Below are 19826 nucleotides of genomic sequence, written 5' to 3' on the forward strand. Positions count from 1 at the left end.
AGATTATAAATTCTTACAGATGGATTGAAATTTGTGTATTTTACATTATGAAACATATTTTTTAATCCCAACTCTCTAATATTTGTCATAAGCATCCTTCTTACTCCCCAGTGTATTTTTCTTATTTGCTTAGTGTAGATCCAATGCATGGTTAAATAGTTGTTGGAAAACATCAACCTGCAATGTTACTCAGAATGAACTTTTAAGTGCTGAGAAGAGATTATATTAGACTGTTCTAACACTCTGTATGATACTTAGTGAGTCAGCTATTTTGCTTCATATCACTGTGGTGATAGTCATTGCTTTAAAAATGTTACCAAAGCAAACCTTATGCTACTGTCTTTCTTTACTCTAAGAAAATGCTGAAAGAGTCAAGAAAATAACCCAGACAGATGAAGATTTAGGCAGCTCTAAGGAAAATGTAGCAAGTCATATCAGGTAATGCTGATGACTGAGACTTCTAACAACTGAAGACTATATCTAATTTCTGCTGCCAAAATATGTGAAAAGTCTTTGAAAACTGCAGAAGACTTAAAATAAGAAAAAAATAGTCAAGCATCATAGTGAAAAATATTAAGTGACTGTTAAAGAAATGGCAGTTGCAAGTAGAGTTTGTCCCTCTTTAAAAGAAACGTTTCTTTCTTTCTTTCCCATGTAACAGTATTTGCCCATGGCTTCAGAAAATGCATACATTCATTAGAAAATTATGCTGAGCTGCATATTGATAAAATATTACCTTCTGTGTTTCTGAGCAATCAGCTCACATGGATTTGATTCTTCCACTATTTTAGCATCTGCAAATATGCTTGTTTTCTTTTACATATAAAATTCTCTAAACCTTTCAAAAATTTCCCTTCAGTATGGACTGGATCCCATTTGCAATAGTTAATTATGCATATACTAAATAATTCCTTAAATTTACCTAAGTTTTCTGTTATATTGAAACAAGCCAATCTTTTTCCAGAGGTATTTTAACCTGGCCTTTGCAATTTCCAATTCAGTTTTGTTTCATTTCTTCCATTTTTGTAATTTTTTCCACTCATTTTCTCAGTCTTTTAGTCTCAATAAGCAAGCAATAGTTTTCCAAGAATCTGCTATGGAAGTTATGGTTTTGAACATCCATTAATGGATTTTAATAGGTAACTGTCTGCTCTGCAACAGTTGTATTTGTCTTCATGGCTGTTCCACTCTAGTTGCCTGAGACTTTCGCAGAGCTCACATCCTTATTTCCTTCCATTCCAGTGGAAAGGTTCCATAATGTATGTGAAATAGTTACCTTCTAAAATGCTAAATGAAAAAATAAAAACAAACAAGCCTTTGATTATTTGTCAAAAAGCCTTAAAGAAGAGCTTTAAGAAGAGCTTTAAATATGTCTGACATATATTGGTAAGGCTGTAGTGGCTAGTATAAACATATTTATGCTGTTTCAGTGTTTGAGAGAACCAAAACTCTTTGGTAGAATTACTATGGATTTGCTGAGAGGCAAAATCCAGTATATCTTAATTAGCCTTTCAATTCAAAATACAGTAAGTTTTATTATTCCAGAGGCCACACACAGAACACAAACATCATGCTGCAGCTGCTCCCACTTTCCAATTCTTTGGAAGGTGTTTTTATTCAAGAGTTACTGATCAGGCCACTGTAGTATGCACTTGAAAAGGACATCACTCTATATTTAGACTAAGCTTAAGACTGTGTGATTGGAAAGCATTTGGCATAAAATTATGGCATTAGTTCAGTGGCACTCTGGATTTAACTTAATGTCTACAAGGAAGGGCTGGGTAGGAGTCTTGGAATGGTAGGAGGCTGGCTGTGTTCAGTTTTACAAGATGCTGGCCAGGGCACTTAGGGCTATGTATAGAAAATGCTCTTGGACATTGATGTGATGGGTATCTTCTTTTCATCTCCCTTCACCTACGATATTTGATGTATATGATATTTGATGTATATCATATTGATAAAACAGTCACTCTAGTACTAACTGACCTTCACAAAATTCAGTTAGGTCCATTCACTCAACTCATGGGCTTCATTGCAGTTTCCTAATGGTCTGACTTGCTCATTTTCCCTGTAAAGAAGTTGAGTGTTCATGGTAGTTTAGTTGGATACAATTATGAGAAGAGTTATTTAGAATCACTGATGCTTAGTGGGTTCTGGACCATCATGTGAGCTGGTCCTAAAACAGATGCTGTTGGAGTCAGTGGTGAGTCTTGAACATGCCAAGGTACCAACTGCTGGTCTGTGAACTCCAGCAACATTTGAAGCAACCCTGTGTGAGCAGTAATAAAACTCAGGGTGCTTTGTGCATGTTTCAGTGTTTTCTGACAAAATTCCTTGTTAGGGTAAGGTGCCTCAAAAGATAGCTGCAATCTCAAGACTTGCATAAGCAACTGGATGAATCTAGGCCTTAATGTATCTGGTTTGGATTTCTCTTCCCTCATGTTAATGTCTTCATTTTAATGCTCATTTAATTGTCTCATTTAATTCCCTAAATTTAAGCATATAATGAGACATATATTTGTAGAGGTTAGTCACCTGGGGGGTTTTTTTGCAGTCAAAGGAAAGCGCACTCCTTTAATTTTCAAAGCTCTGGAATTTTGCATTCTTCATGATTTTGGAAGATAAATCTAGAAATCTAAACCCTTATTAATATGGAAGATAATTTAATTATAATGGACTATTAAATGACTTGTAAAATGTGCCTTACGGTCAGTAAAATTGCTAACATTTTTAGTCATTAAGGAGCTGTAAAGGTATTTGTGAAGTACACTCTTTTGGATTATGTTTGTGCTCTTCCCATTGACTCTAACACATCTGCAATTCATCATACCTCTTTTTCTCCTTTTTGCAGCTGTAGAGAAGCAACAGCTCCACAGGTGGTAAAGGCCCCTCAGTTCAGGCAAGATATAGAGGTGCTGGAGCAGGTCCAGAGAAGAGCAACAAGGCTGGTGAAGGGACTTGAGCACAAGGGAGAGAAGAGGCTGAGGGATCTGGGGTTGTTTAGCCTGGGGAAGAGGAGGCTCAGGGATGACCTCATCACTGTCTGTAACTACCTGAAAGGAGATTGTAGCCAGGTGGGGTTTGGTCCCCTCTCAGGCAACCAGCAGTAGAACAAGAGGGCACAGGCTTAAGCTCTGCCAGGGGAGATTTAGGTTGGATATTAGAAAGAAATTCTTTACAGAGTAATCAGGCATTGGAATGGCCTGCCCAGAGAGGTGGTGGATTCTCCATCCTTGAAGGTTTTTAAGATGAGACTGAATGTGTAACTTAGTGCCATGATCTAGTACTCAGAGTGGTGTTGTATCAAGGGTTGGACTTGATGATCTCAGAGGTCTCTTCCAACCCAGTTCATTCTATGATGCTGTGAAAGTGAATGGAAGAACTAAATTTCACCTGTTTATAGACTTCTGTTTTTGTAACGCAGACACGGTAGTTTGGACATTTGAAACTAGCTGCTGTTAATGTTTAAAAAACCAGACCTGCTCCTTAGTAATTGCTATCAAAGTTTCTGCAAACTTCAGCAACTCTCCTAATGTGATAAATAGTGCACCTTGGAATAGAAATGTTACATAAGCTTTAAGATATAGAGTTGAAAGAGAAGTGAATGCACTGAACATATACTTTATTTTCAAGATACAAAATTATATAATATTTAAAATATAAATGTCAGGGAAATGTATTGCAAATACATGTGGAGCTATAAAGAGTAGTCATTTTCTGTTTTGCAGTAGAACTGTGTCATATTGCTTTTCGGCCAGTTGGAAACCTGCAGGCTTTACGTCACTGCAGATACCAAATAAAATGATCTTAGGCTACCATTTTTTTTTCTGAACAATAAGTTCAGGTATATTGTAACAGTAAAATATTCTGACTTTAGTGATCACTGCTTTGTGGAAGAGTACTATTTATTTCTCTTTTTATTTGAAGGGAAAAAAGCTAACTTCAAAATTGCTTCATTTTGTTCATCTGTTAGCTGAGATGACTGATTATCAGATTGTATGTGGAGTAGGTAGGAAATCGGTAGGAAAAGTTGTATGCCTTCTGTAGAGGTCAGTGAATTAATTAGAAACAGCAACTATAGAAAGGAAGAGGTAAATCAGAAAGAAGCAGTAGTAAAATGTAAACATTGTAGCACTCAGCATTAACTTTCATCATCACCACTTTTTGTGCTAATCTCTATTTCTGTGAAGAGAAAGGTTTTCAGTTTCTTTGGAATCACAATCCTGGCATACAGTATAAAGAGGCAGGAAAAGCTCAACCATGCCATGAAAATCTCATTTAGGAGGGGATGCTCCATGTTTTCTGCACTAGCTGTGTGATTGCAATACCAAGGCTAGTAGAAGACATGGATTCAGTTTTTTCTTTATCTACCATCTCATAAAAAAAAGCTGAAAAACTTCCTTTTAAACCAGTCTGATACCTACAAAACAATTCCATTTTTGACAGACTGCTGGACTACAAGTAGCAAGATAGGGTGAGGATATCTATATAGCCCCCACTTACAGGGCCAAGGACTGTGCACCAGTAAATGGTTTCATATTGATACAGAACAGTCATTCAATGAGCCTTAATTGCTAAACAGCAACTGATACACAAACTGAGACTTCTAATTTTCCTCCTGGTCTGCCAACCAGTAAGCTGCACAACTGTGCTTGATGCTTTCTCTCTCTCTCTCCTCCCCATCTTTCCCAGCCCATGAAGGGTGGAGCAAATTCAGTACAAGGGAAGCAGAGGCTCTTCTTCCTGACATGCATAGTCCACTGTGTTCAACTTTGTTATTTTTCTGTTGAATCATCAGTCAAATGCTAAAGAGCCAGATTCAGGTGTCTCTTGGGACAAAGGCCAGCATCCTATACCTCCCTCAGTACTTAGCAAGAAACAGGCTTTCAACAGGACAGAGGAAGTCACTGCACCTGACCATGATGGTTCCCTTGATGGAAGAGCCAGCCTTCTCCATTACCATGTCATCCTTGCTCAGGGACCACATGAGTTTTCTGCTACTGCAGATTCACTATATGCACTGGCAAACAAGAGGTACAAAGACAATATTGACTTTTTGGTGAGGAAGAGCAACTGGACATTATAATGGTAAAGGGGAGAAGTCAGATTTTCTTCAGCAAATGCAAATAAAACATTGAGGTATTTCTAAGACAATCTCTCACCATGCATGAAGAAACCCCATGCATTTGATGGAGACTGCTTGGTTATACTTTAAACAAAGTATTTTTAAAGCCTCACCTGCAGTCAATTTCTAGATATGATGTAAATATATGGGACAGGTGAAATCCCTGTTTCACTGAAATCAACATATATTTTATTATTTAATGGGATGGTGATTTCTTTTGCAAATTGCAATTCTGTTGAGCTCAATGGAAACCCCAATCATTCCATGTGTTCAGATATTTTTCGTAATTTTAGATATCTCATTTTAGAGTAGCTAGAAGGATTCTTTAGGAATTCTTTAGGAATTTTGCACAAAACATCAAAGCTGGCTTAGGAGTGGGGCAGGTTAACTTAAACTGGAAACAATTAACCATTCATTTTCCACAATCTGAAGGTTTACATTTAACCTAAGTAGAACTTTCCATAGCTTTAATTCTTGCTTTGAATTTTCTCTTGGACTTTATGAGGTAGACCTAGTAAGAATTAGTATGCATCATGTTTCCATTTTGGAGAGGTCTATTTTAAAATCTGAAAGATAACAAGCAGAAAAGTTGTTTAACAGACTCTACAAGCCATTTCCCAAAGGTAATCTGAATAAACATATCAGCAGAGTTTAACCTTAACCCCACTGGTAATTTATATTCAGATAAGTCACATCAAGTCACTTGTAAAGAGAACCTCATGATAAATTCTTGCTGTAGTTGAAAATATTTTTGAATAACAGAGTTCTTGAGTCCTCTGTGTTACCCACTTTATTATATCAGAGTTCTGCTGCATTTGTTTCCATGTCAATGCCTGTTAGACAAGTTATTTAAGCTCAAGGTTATCATGCTCCAAGCTATTCTAAAATCATCTGCAGATTTTCATTTAGTATTTGAAGCTGAAAATTTACTTTTCACAAACCTGAACTTTCTCTCCTCCAAATGTTTTTACTCAGTCAGCCAGTGTGAGACCCTCATAGGGTACTGCTAAGACTTTTCGCTTAGGAGTGTGCTAATGTACACCTGAAAAACACACCGAGACAGTAAATTTGCCTAATCTCTCTTTCTTCTGCAGATTTCTATGTTTAAAGTCAGTGCTTAAAATCATCTTTATTCCTTCCCTATCCCTATTAATTTCCTGTGTTTATCTTCAATATTTAACCAAGACGTTTCAAAGTGTGCAGTGGAGACCTCAAACATGTTGCTGAAAGGCACTGGAGCAGGAGAAGATAGACCTGCCCTGAAGACAGGAGACTTGAAACATTCATTTGTACAAATTCAAACTTGTGTTTGCCAGGTTTTTTAACTTAAGACATGCCATTTGCTGAGTGACTCAGCCTGCAACTCGGTGCCTAGTTGGAGTTTGGATATTCACAGACTGTCACAGATTTGTGTATGATTCATAAATAAAATTTTGTGCCTTGCAATTTTGCAGAGCACAGATCTGGTCAATGAACTGCCTAGAAGAGAGTCATGTCAATGGACTGCCTAGAGAGCCATGTCAAAAACTGCCTAGTTCTTCTACATGTTAATAGTTTTCCCATAATATACCCTGGGGAGTATGCCATTGGTTTAGTTGCTTCCCAGCCAAGAGTACCTTGCTCTCTAATGATAGTGGGGTTTAATTTTCATCCTTATATCTTTATTAGTGAAGATTTAGATGAGTGTGACATTTTTTCCTATCTGCCTGACTGATGGTATCAGCAATAAGAACATGACCTAAAAGGCAGTGTGATGTCACAGTCGATTTTAACTAATCAAATCGTCTGCTGTTAGCAAAAATAAGATAACTTCTGCCCCCATCCACATATTCTCCCTGCTGGATCTTCTGCTAGTTCTTATGCATGTGCAAATGTAAAAGCAAGTAGATCAGGGAACTGATCTACCTGAAAACAAATACTACATTTGCTGAGTTCGTTTTCTGCCTAACCAGTCCTCTAGTATCACAATGCAAAGAGGTATTTTCAGATAGAAAATGTACTTTTTCTCTTTTTTGATAGAACTTATGAACTGAACTCAATCCCCAATATCAACTTCATGTAACATTGCATTTCACTCAGGCTCATATGCATTTCTGTCCAAACTAACTCTGTACAGGTATTTCATACCATACATTTTTAATATTTTAAGATTTTAAAAAGTGTCTATAGTCAAAGAGATGGTATGCATGTGCTTGAGATGTCTGTCTGCTGTATAAATGTTTCACTTTTGTAGTTACAGTGTACTGAAGAACCAACAGCCTATTTAATTTCCAGTGGTGTATTTTATTCCAAGTATGTTCTTTGGTCCCTAAAGAGTGTTTGATTTCTATGCTAGACATAAAGGCATTATTTAATGTAGGCATTTCTTTGACATTCATTCAATTTTGTTAGATCTAAAAGCAGTTAGAGAGAATGGTCATACATAGGTCATTTGTCGTCTCAATAAGTGCATCGTGTTTTGATGAGACTCCTCACCCTTTCTTTTCTTGATCTCTAGTATAACATACAAACAGATCAGTACAGAAGTTGTGATAACGTCTCTGCCAAATCATCAGATAGTGATGTCAGTGATGTGTCTGCCATTTCCCGAACCAGCAGTGCCTCACGCCTCAGCAGCACAAGTTTTATGTCAGAGCAATCTGAACGCCCTCGGGGCAGGATCAGGTGAGTTCTCCATGCAGCTTCAATTGTATCACAGTCCCTCGTTCATTTAGTGCCAAAACACAACCATAAATCCTTGAAACCAGATAACCACAACATAAGAATTTATGGAATATGTTATGCACATATAAACTGTTCTCTCTTACTGGCCTGAGAGAACAATATTTTTGCAGTTGTGCATCAAAAGCAGAAAGAAAACTTCCCATGAGGAGATGACAGATTAATGTATTTGTGGCAAGTTGAACTTAAGCACAGGCTATCATCTCACTGTTGCCTAAGAATCAGTGTAATCAATATGTCAATAAGGTATCACAGCAGAAATATTACTAGACTTTTTATTTAAACAATTTTTTCCATAAAGCTTGGGTTTTCTTCTCTCAATCTATTTTTCCCTATTTACATGCCTTTATTTTGCTATTTTCATGTATATGATAAATTGCAAGATTTGAAATAATTACTCATATAGTAATTTTGATATCTTTTGTTAAAAAGTAGTTTAATTAATTTGAATTATCAATAATCAAATATATCTTTCATCCTTGATACTAATCTATGTGGGGTTTAGTGCTTTTTTAGATGCACAGATTGGTTTTCGTTTTCATTTAACTTGACTATAAAACTCCCTCCAGCTGTAATGGCTGAAAGATTGGCTTGGTAGTCTTTGATTACATCTGTCAATTTCTGAACTCTCAAAAATTTGACTTTAAGTGTTATAAGACAAAAGAAGAATTAGGAATTAAAAAGAAATCACCCCTATGAGGATATCAGTCTGATAAAAGTTTGGAAAGCATCATTTAGTACCTCAGAACTCTTCTAGGTAGACTCACTGTCTTAGAAGATCAGCTGCAGACTTTTTGATCTGTTTATGCAATAGGAAGGGATGTTAAGGGATACTCAGAAACTGGCCTCTATGTTTAATCTAGATCCATCTCATTTTCTTTTTAAGGCTATTCAAAGTCATATTTCAGATTGGTGAAGGTAGAACCTGCTTGCTGCCGTAATACACAACACAGCAGAATGCTGCAGTGGAACTGTAAATGTATTTAAAGTTATTTCAAGTCATGTCGTTAAATGCTGTGTTTCAATGTGTCCTAGATTTTCAGTATTTTTCTCTTACAAAAGGCTTTATTCATATCAAAATACCTGTATTTTCTGGATATCAAATTTTCCCAACTAGGCCCTCTCACAATATCTTTTGCAGGTTCAAAGAAATTGGATTTTTTCCCATAATATGTCTAACAGATTTTTCTGAAATTTTCCTTAAATCAGAATGCCTGATCAGAAACATGAGAACCAGAAGAACCAATAACCCCATGTGAACCTGGAAGGGGTGAAACCTAGGGTCAAATCCTCAATATCTTCCATTCTTAAGAGTAGTGGAGCACCTTGGGTATAGGATTAGGCGACCTGGTGTACAAACCCAAGTGCCTGCAATGGGAGCTTCAGTTCAGCTTCACTCTAGACCAGTAAAATGAGGCATAATTGGAATTCAGATGTCTTCCCTTTCTGATACAGCCCACAGAATCCATATCTCAGAAATTAGGTACTTTCTACTTGCTTGCTTTAGTCTTCTCTAAATTAAAGTAGTACTTCCATAGTGATAAAAATGTATAGTAGAAACAAACAATGCAGTTCCTTCAGTAGAAAGATGAGGCGAAAATTGACAGATTCATAACTTATGCATAACTTGCAATAACTTTCTTCTAAGCTGTTGATGACTCTGTTCTCCTGGAAGACCTGTTAAAATAAGTGGGACATGCCTAAGGTACTATCTTTGCAATTAGCCTATTTCCACCATTAAGCACAGGGCAGTGAAGTTGGAAATACTTTTGTGGTTATGATGGAAAACAGTGTATCCATCTGATTAACATCTGATGTTCAAAGTTTTTCATTTGAGTTGTCCGTTCTTATTTTTTTATATTTTCCTATCATAATTTTAAAAAGGTCAAAGTCTTTAAAGACCTGCAAAAATGTTGTATCATGGGAATAAGACATCAAGAGAGATCAGAATGGAAGGAAGTTAGATGTTGAAGAAAAAGAGGGCATTTTGCTGATGATGTGAGCCAAAGTCAGCTTTCTAGACACTGATGTCTGTACTGGTAGCCTATGTTACACAGTCTTCAGTCAATTCTTTGAGCTGCTTGCTTGTTACAAGAAAATGAAGTTAATTTGGGGAATGGGTTGGTTGTATTGGGAACAACTTTATTCAGCTTGAAATTTGTCCTGTTTAACTTCAGCCTTAAAAACTATGCATCTACAGTGGAATTCACATGAAAAAATAGTTTCGTTAAATTATTTGTCTAACTTTCATAAACCACCATTAAAAAGAAGAAAACACCTATTATCTTGGAGGGTTCACCTCCTCTCTAGATGAATGTCAAAGACAAGTGAATTGTCCTTTTCTGGCACGAATTATTGAAGGAACCCTAAATTAATGGTTTAGATTGATTGCTTTAAAATTTTGACATCTAGAATTAAGGTAATTGAATTATTTCTCTGAGTTACTAATGTTTCTTTAATGTTAAGGAATTAGAAGTTTGAAGTTCAAGTTTGATTAATAGCTTGTTCAAATTTTATTTTTTGTCTCCAAAGAACCTGATGTTAACATGTATCAAGCAGGATGGGAAAGGCTGGTATGGGATGGTTGAGCGGGAGGGGCAAGGAGAAGAGTCTTTTGTAATACTGAAACCACATACCCACCATCATTCTCATTTGGGTGTGTGTCAGTCCAGTGCCAATGGCAACTGTGAGTGTACTGCTAATTTAAAGACAAAGTTTGTTGAACTGTGTTTTTATGCACCTACTTTTGTTCTCCAGATACCTTCTAAAGATGAGAGCTTTAACGAACTTAGAAAGCATACAGAAACTCAGTTCTAGGCATGTCACTAAACGAAATCATTCAACCAGTATCCTAAGGTACCTTTTGTACTGAGAAGAAAAACAGGCAAACTCAGAATACACAAGGAAGATTTCTGGTCTGCATCACCTTTGGAGAGAGTGTCTGTGTCTCTTTCTCCTTTAAGAAAAATGAATCCTCGGGCTATTGACCAGCAAGCTGATTTAATAAAATTAAATTGAGAAATGTGACTGGGGAGTAGTCTAGGGTTCAGATGAAGTGAAACAGTGCTCCTGTGGCATTTCTACATAAGCTAAAATGCACTGACTAGTTACTCATAAGGAGAGCTGTGGTTCAAATTTCAGAATGTGAAGTGTGCCAGTTTAAGACAACAGGTGTTTAGTTAATATTGTTAGTATAATCCCATCATCCCTCATATTAATGCATCTGTGAAAAGGGATATAAATTAAACTCCTAGACATGTAAGAATACAAAATACTGTCCTCTTTAGGGCTGTCATTAAGAAAGCAATCCTTGATTGTAATTTTTTACAAATTATCGTTACTTCTAAATGTCAGAAGGATTGGAGTTTCAGGTCATAGTGAGTATGGTTTATAACCACTCACTTCACCACTAGTACTACCAGAACAAATAACTTCCTGACCATAACTCCCAAATACTAATGGAGAAAAGATCCTTGAGAAGATCTAGCTAATCCTTTTCCCCTATTTGTCTAGTCAGAACTGGTCACTCTCTCTTCTCCCTCAATTTTGAAGATTTGAGATTTTATGATTTCATACAATGTATTCTATATTATCCTGATAGTTATTTCTTTATTCAAACAGTAAAGATTTTAAAACCTGGAAGCACATCTCTTTTTCTTGTAGCTTTCAAGTCTGTGGGTATTAGCTAGCAGTGTAGGATAATTCTGGGGGTGGGAGTTGAAAATTTTAAATTTTAATTGGTAACTCCTTTAGCTCCATTACTAGAACTACACTGTTTTTAATAATGTAAAGAATTTATAGAATGAAACACTATCTGAACAACAAGGATAAAACTGGTTAATGCAGAAAAACAAAAAATACTGTGTATGTTATTTGAATACCTAGATAACACTCTAGCTTTCTTTGAGTCAAAACTCCCAAATTTAAATTTTTGTAGTATTAGGAAGTTGAAGTTAGTAACAGAGAGAGAGTGAAAGAAAATCTTCCTTTTCCTGAAATAAATGATAAGACTGTGTCTAAACCTGTCATGGTAAAAGACTAATTTTATTCTTACAGTATATTTGCAACTGCATTACCTGTCAGAAAGCTGTGATATAGCATGTATGGGAAAATAACATTAGTTAATCTTCAGTCTGGAGGGTTTGTTGATTATCACTTCTAATAGGTTGCAAGATGAGTTATGATTGAGCAAGTTTTAAGTATAAATATATAAAATAACTTCTTCATTTCTGAGCACTTTCAGGTGCATGTTATGACAAATGGCTTTGCATGAATAAGCTAGTATGTACATGAAATTATTCCAAACATCTTTCTTGCTACCATCCTAGGAAGTCTGGTTGACTGCCATGGTCTCTAGTGAAAGTGCAGTCAAATACCAGGAATTTTTGTTCTGTTAACAAAATGTTCTGGGACTTTTGACTTGAATCAGAATCAGACTTGTGAATTTGGCTTGCCATAGCATTTGGAGTTCGTGTGTATTTCATGACTGAAGTCAGATTACCAGTCCTTCTTTATGGAGATTTGTTTTCATAAGTCATGGTCTTTATGCATTCATAACACAGTCAAGCAGTACTTTGTGCCTGTGTATGCTGCAGGTGTTACTGTGTTTGTCTCAGAAACATTTCTCACATCCTAAATGAAGCAGAAGAAATTTTTTTCACTGTTTAATGTAAATGATTGATAAGGAAGAATCCATGATGATTAATCAGCATCATATGGGCTTGATTGGGCAGAGAAGGAGATTTGCTCGCTTCATTAAAAATTATGCCAAATTATGTCATTGCATCATTTTTCATTTGAAGCCTGCTTATACAAAGATACCTGGACCTCTTGGTGCTGTTAGGCAGGGAATTGTCATGCATGGTAAAGGTGCGCTGGAGGCTTCTGTTTTGAAAGATATAGCAAGCTACAATGGGGTGTTTCACCTAAATCTGATTGAACAAAATCTACCAAATATATGCAAAACCAGATAACTATTTTAAGGTGAATTCATCCCTGCATTAGTAATATTACTGTTATTCCTCATTTAAAATTTGAAAACCACATCTTTATTAAGAGTTATACTTAGTATTCTAATAAATGTGTGACATAATACATTATGTCTGTGCCAAATTTTAATCTGGTTTTACATGATTTGCTTAATTGAATGCTAAAGTTTAATTAAAATATTTTAAATTAGCTTATCAAGGAAAGAGGATAATGTAATGGGTTGTAACAGTGGACTTCAACCAGCCCTAATTTATTGCACTTACTATAGCATGCCACTGAATGGCTTGTATCAGAAACTCATATATGCTTCTTGGTATTTATGTTCTCAGTATGTCATTGAAAAAAAAAAGAATATTGTTTTTCATTTGTACTGTGAGACTCTGTGTGGGAAACCTTTTCTTCCCTGATTTCCAGCACAGCATGTGCAATTTGCATGTAGCTGTTGTTCTTTCAGTACACTAACACTTAGCTCTGTACACTTGAGCTTTGAAACAGGAACAGAGGAGAGAAATGATGATACATGATCAAGTGGGAAGTAGTTGATGAGTTAATAAGAAAAGGGTACAGAGTGATGGAGATAGGCAGGACATAATAGGCAACAAAACAGAGCAGAAAGGAGCCATCCAAAGTGTGTGCACATGAATAAGAGTGTAATTGAGAGGCAAGCATTTGAGCTCTCATACCTTTTCTAGGAGACCAGCACAAGTGGATGACACTCCAAATGTCCTGTGCTCTAATGCATGGGGAACAAACAAGAGGAGTTAAGAGGCTTCTTGTGCAGCTGCAGGGCTGTGGTCTCATCATGATCACAGAGACTGGGTGTGATAGCTCACAATACTGGAGTGCTGCAATCCATGGAAGCACAGGGCTGAATGGCAAGGAAGGAATGTAACCCTTTGTGCGAGAGACAGCAGAGTATGCAAAGAGCTCTGCCTAGAGATGGGTGATGAACCAGCTGAGAGTTTACAGCTCAGGATTAAAGGTCCAAACAATGTTATGGTATTGTGGGTGACTCCTACGGAATTCCTAATCAGGCAAAAATTTAGATTAAACCTTTTTCCAATCACAGGCTCTGGTTTGGAAGATTTTCTTCCCTCTCCCCTCTTCTTTTTTTCCCTTGGCTGGTTGGGGGGGAAGGAACACCTTTTCTCTGTCTTGGACAGTTGGCTTTTTGGCAGCTCAACCCAAGACAATGGGGAACTTATACCATCCTGGTATTTGCTGATTGAACAATACAGTAAGGCACAAGCAATTCAGGAGGTTTCTGTAATGCACTGATGACCAGAGGGAAAGTCTCTAGCAAGGACTCAGTAGAGGATGATCAGATTAGGGCACATTTAAACAAACTGAACATGTACAAATTATTGACATGTGACAAAATGTACCCATCGGTACTAAGTGAACTGGTGTTACCTCATGTCATTGCAAGGCCATTGCATAATCTTTGGAACATCATGGCAGTTAGGAGATGTTCTTGAAGGCTGGAAGAAAGACTATCATCACTACTGTTTCAAGCAGGGCAAGAGATCTGGGAAAATATAGCCCAGTCAGCCTTAGCTCAGCCTCTTCGTGGGTGATGGAGCAAATAATCCTGGAAACCATTTCCAAACCTACACAAGAGGGTGATTGTGAATAGTTAGCCTTCTTTCATTAGTTGACTAACTTGATGGATGAGAGGAGAATAGCACATGTTCTCTATGTTATCTTTACTAAGGATTTCAGCACCCTCTTCTGAAACACTCTTATGGACAAACTGAGGAAGTACAGCCCAGGTAAGTGAACAGTGAGGCAGATTGAAAACTGGCTGAATGCCAGGCTCAGGTTATTGTGATCTGTGACAAAAGTCCAGCTGGGGGCAAGTCACTTGTGGTATACACCTAGTGTCAATATTATGGCAGTACTGTTTGACATCTTCATTAGTGATTGGAGTGATGGGACAGCGTGCACTCTCATCAGGTTTGCAGACAACAGAAATCTGATAGGAGTAGTTGATACAGTAGGTGGATGCATCACTGTCAGAGGGGTTTCTAAAGAATGCAGAGATACGTCAGTGGAGACCTTCTGAAGTCCAACAAGGGAAACACAAATTCCTGCATCTGAAAGAGGAATAACCCTGTGTGCCATTGCACACTGGAGGCTCACAGTTAGAAAACAGCTTTGCAGCTGGAAAGCAGCTTTGCAGGAAAGACCTTAAGATCTTTGTGGAAGCTAAGATGCACCTAAGCCAGCAATGCCTCCTTTCATTAAAAAATATTAGCACCATCCTGGGCTGCATTAGGAAGAGTGTTTTCAGCAGATTGAGGAATATGATCCTTCCCCTGCAGAAGAGCTGAGTAGCTTTAGTGAGATACATCTGGAGTTCTGAGTCCAATACTGGGCTCCCCAGTTCAAGAGACATGGAGCTAGTTGAGCAAGTCCAGCAAAGGGCCATGAAGATGAGGAAGGGATTAGAGTATCAGTCATACAAGGAGAGGCCAAGCAAGCTGAGAATGTTCTTGGTGAAGACAAGGCTCAAGGGGAATCTTACCAATGTGTATAAATGGATATGGTCCTGAGCAGCTTGCTCTTGTTAACCCTGCAGTAAACAGAAGGTGTCACATGAAAGGGAGGAGGGAGACAGAAATGCAAAGATTCCTAGTCTTAACTCTATTAATTAAAAGTTATTAGCTATAAGCGCTTCCAGACAATCAGATCCTTATGTATCCCAACGCTGTCTGTCTTTTAACTGACAGCACACAGGCTGGAAGGGGTTCTGACATCTGATGTGAAGCCACACTTAAGCCGGGAGAAAATAATTAGCAATAAGCGCCTTCAGAAAAATTAGAGCCTTATGAGTCCAGCACTGTCTGCTGAATCAGGACAGAACACAGACTGGAAGGTATTCTAACCCCTGATGTGAAGACCACACTTAATAGCAACAGGAGAAAAGAACCTTTTTTTACAATAGCTCCCGAAATAACATTTATTAATACAAATATGTGACAATAACTAATACGGGTTACTTAGTCGGTGATAACATTTAGCTGCAGGATTGTATGAAATACCCACAAAGACACCAGCACAACACACAACACACCACTCCAGCGGTAAATCACTCCCATAGCAAACTTAACTAACAGAAGATTACTAAAGAGAAACACGACAGTTCAACACCACCAGTAAACACACTCAATAACCCCAAAGAAAAGCAACAGGAGCCACTTCCCATTAACAGCATACACCCAGTGAGCTATAGCAAATTACAACTAGTAAGGCATAAGAAAAATAAAGTAAGAATTTTGTGGCTTACCCCTGCAATATTGATGGAATGGGGGAGACAGGGTAGCTCTCAGGTTGCCCTGACAGAGGTGGAAATTTTTCTCCCAAAACTGCAGTTAAACTGCACTTCTTTTATATCTTTTTTTTTCTTCTCCAGGTGTTTGTGTGACTCATAGTCAATCTATTGGGGGGGAGGGGGGAGGGTGATGCAGTTGCCCTGAGGTGAGGTGGGCCCTTGAAGATATAGCAAAAGAAGGCCACGCTATGTCTTATCAGTTTGAAAGCCCTTTGTCCTCTGCTTGGAGCATCTCTCCAGGGAGGCTGAGGCATTTCCCTCAACCCATCAGGCCTTATCAGCTCATCACCCCACAGGAGGGTTGGACTAAACAATCTCCAAAGGTGTCCTCCAACCTCAACTATTCTCTGACTTTTCAGAATTCATTTCATGTCGATTATTATGCTGTTCTCTTGCATAAAATGCTCAGTGTCATTAGCTTAGAGCCAGGGGAGGTAACTGGAGGTTTGTGATCTCATTGAAGACAAACAGCAGTGTTGAGCTCCATATATCTCAAGGTGATGTAGCCAGAGGGCACTCTCTGGACTGGAAATAGATTTTCTCACATTGGTTTTCCATCCTCCCACATAGTACATTAGAGATAATTTGATACAATTGATAGTGATGAGGAAGAATAGAGTAGACAGTCTGAAGGGTCTTCTGACATCTCAGGCTTCCCCAAAATGTTGCCTGTTACATCATAAATGAATATGATGTGACTGGGGCAATAGAGTTGTTCAGTCTTTCCTCCTCCTTCTCTTTAGACTAGGGCTGCATCCATCCTCATCAGCATTCACTGCACTGCAGAGCCAACAGGGCAAAGTTTAATTTCATGTCATCACAGTCAAGAAAAACAATACAGCAAGGCTTTTCATGCATTTCATGAGGCTGAGGTCTGTGTTGAAATAATGAAACAGACTCATTTCATGTTAATTACAAAAGTAACTAAAATCTGTATATTTAATTTGTGCTGCATTGTGCAGGGTGTAATCAAGATACTTTACTCATGAAAATAACCAAAATGTAAAATCTTTTAATTATTATTATACATATTGCAAACAGAACTAGTGGAAGCAATAACAGAATGACACTGAAGCTTATTCATCAGTAAAAATAAATCATCTGGAAAATGAGAACTATTTCACAAGTAGTTTCAGCCTGCCTTTGTGGGGAATATTCACTATGCAACACTCATGATATAAACCTGGGAGAAGATCCTAAATGTATGTGGAATATAGCAGAGTTTTTTGTAGCTTGCATATGTTTGAGATCATATTTCTTATGCAAACTGGTGTAAGAGCAAGTTGATGTTTTATAAAGAAAGGATTGAGCTATATAGAATTACAGTACTGGAGCCTAGCATAAGACGGATCTGTTTGCACACACTAGGTAAAATTGGATAGTCCAGAGTTTTATAGCTCTCATTACTGGTATTCTGTATAAAAATAAACTTTATTTTAATTGTGCAAAATACTATCAACCCAGGTCTTTGTCTGGCAAAGGAGACTCTGTCATGCCCTTGGAATAAAAGCAGTTCCTCACAGCAGTATTTTGAGGGCCTTGAGGGTGTCATACCAGAAGGACATAGTAGATTCATCTTGTGTGCTGTATGTGCTGTGGCAAATGCCAAGGAGATTGAAAAAAAATCTTTTACAGAGCTCAGATTGCTGTGATTCCCTGGTGAATTGGGATACTTTGTCAGTGAACATCGCCATAGGATAGCCAGCAGAGCACAGTGGTTTAATTCTTCATTGGAAGGTCTCTCTCTTTGTTGTCTTGACATTTGTACTAAGAAGGATGTTTGCGGGGGAACTTGCAGGGAATTGAACATGTAAAGTGAACATGCTTAGCTGTGCATGGTGAAGGGAGAATAATGGGAAGATGATTAATCACATTTTCTGTTGCACAACTGTAGCATACAGTAGTGAGTGACCATCAGCAGTAAGGGGAAGGGAAGAATTGTGAGGTACAGACTTCATGTGCAAGAAGAACTAGGTGGCTTCAGTGAAGGATGAAAGAGCGCTCCCTACAGCAGATGAAAGCTTGTGCTTAGTGATTATTTTATTACAGAACCATAGAATAGGCTGAGTTGGAAAGGACCAATCAGGATCATTTAGTCCAACCCCTGGCCCCGCACAGGACACCCCAAGAACCACACCATGTGCCTGAGAGCATTGTCCAAATGCTTCTTGAACTCTGTCAGCCTTGATGCTGTGGCCAGTTCCTCAGGGAACTTGTTCCACTACCCAACCACACTTTAGGTGAAGAACCTTTTCCTCATATCCAACCTTTTCCTCATATCCCCTGACACAACTTCATGCCATTTCCTCAAGTCCTGCCACTGTTCACAAGAGTGAAAAGATCTGTACCTTTCCCTCTGCTTTCTCTCACAAGGAAGTTGTAGGCTGCAATGAGGTCTCCCCTCAGTCTCCTCTTCTCCAGGATGAACAGACTAAGTGCCCTAAGCCACCCCTCATATGGCTTCCCCTCAAGGCCTCTCACCATCTTCATTGCCCTCCTTTGGATGCTCTCTAAGAATCTTTCTTATAGTGCAGTAACTAAAACTGCCCACAATATTCAAGGTGAGGCTGCCCCAGTGCAGAGCAGAGCAGGACAATCCCCTCATCCTGGGTTGCCCTGTCCCAGGTGCAGAATGCAGCACTTTCCCATGTTAAACTTCATACAGTTGGTGGTTGCCCATCTCTAATTTGTCAAGGTCTCTTTTCAGGGCTCTCTGCCCTGAACGAAGCAAACAGCTCCTCCCATTTTCATATCGTCAGCAAGCTTACTTATTATTCCTTTGAATCCTGTGTTGGAGTCATTAATGAAGATGTTGTATAGAACTGATCTGAGGAGGAGCCCTGCAGAACGCCATGAGTGACTGGACACCAGCCAGATGTTACCTCATTCACTATTGCCCTCTGTGCCCAGCCTGTGAGCATAACATGGTTATTGAGCTGTGTGTTGGATGGATACTCAGGTTCAGTGCAGTCTGTAGCCTTTACTATGCCACATATGCTTTGCTGAAAAGGAAAATATTAAAGCCCATGGCAGCACTTTGCTGAATGCGGTTATTAAACACTTGTATCTTTTTTCTGGCTGCCTGGACCTCTGCAGTGCATTGAGGGCTTGGATTCAACTGTCAAGCACTTTTCCATTCCCATTAGCTTCGGGAATTTGACTCTGTCAGCACTTGTAGTAACAAGCTACTTAACACATGGTAATAGTGACCAGATGTTTTGATTTCCCAAATTTTTTTTTTTCATTTATTCCTTATTTTTAAATACAAGGTACTGAGGTCAGTATTGGAAATAAGATATTTTAATGCTTTAACTTTTATTTGGAATTACTAAAACAGTACTGAAATTTCAGTTCAATACCAAAAAAAAAAAGGCTGTTATAAATACCAGAAGAAAACTTCTGTATTTACGACATTAATTATATTGCTGGTAATTTGCTGTGTCTGACTGTTTCTTTGTAGTCAAGGTTGCTGCTCTAAACAAGACATTTAGGGTCACTAAGTAGAGACTAATTTTCTTATATAATGTGATAAGTAATGTTTATTGTGCAATGGCTTCAGTGGTTTATAGTTCTGTGTTTAAATAGTGAGATTACTTAGTTGATATTGCAGTGGAGAAGAACATCTTCCATGCCATATCTAGAATGGGAGCATCTGTA

The 19826-nt window shown here is 38.1% G+C and overlaps 1 protein-coding gene across 50 annotated transcripts in view; it reads left to right on the forward strand.

The window, feature by feature from the left end:
• RIMS1 (regulating synaptic membrane exocytosis 1) overlaps positions 1-19826 on the forward strand; it is a 319637-nt gene that overhangs the window by 249287 nt on the left and 50524 nt on the right. For 38 of the 50 annotated variants that reach the window (XM_071548592.1, XM_071548593.1, XM_071548547.1 and 35 more), the window contains one exon: positions 7623-7789. The exons of the other annotated variants lie outside the window; for them this stretch is intronic. In XM_071548592.1, coding sequence (XP_071404693.1) covers positions 7623-7789 — 167 coding nt within the window. The remainder of the gene's footprint in view (positions 1-7622; positions 7790-19826) is intronic. 50 annotated transcript variants of the gene reach the window in all.

The sequence above is a fragment of the Pithys albifrons genome, chromosome 2, assembly GCF_047495875.1.
Source record: "Pithys albifrons albifrons isolate INPA30051 chromosome 2, PitAlb_v1, whole genome shotgun sequence".
NCBI classification, from domain to species: Eukaryota; Metazoa; Chordata; class Aves; order Passeriformes; family Thamnophilidae; genus Pithys; species Pithys albifrons.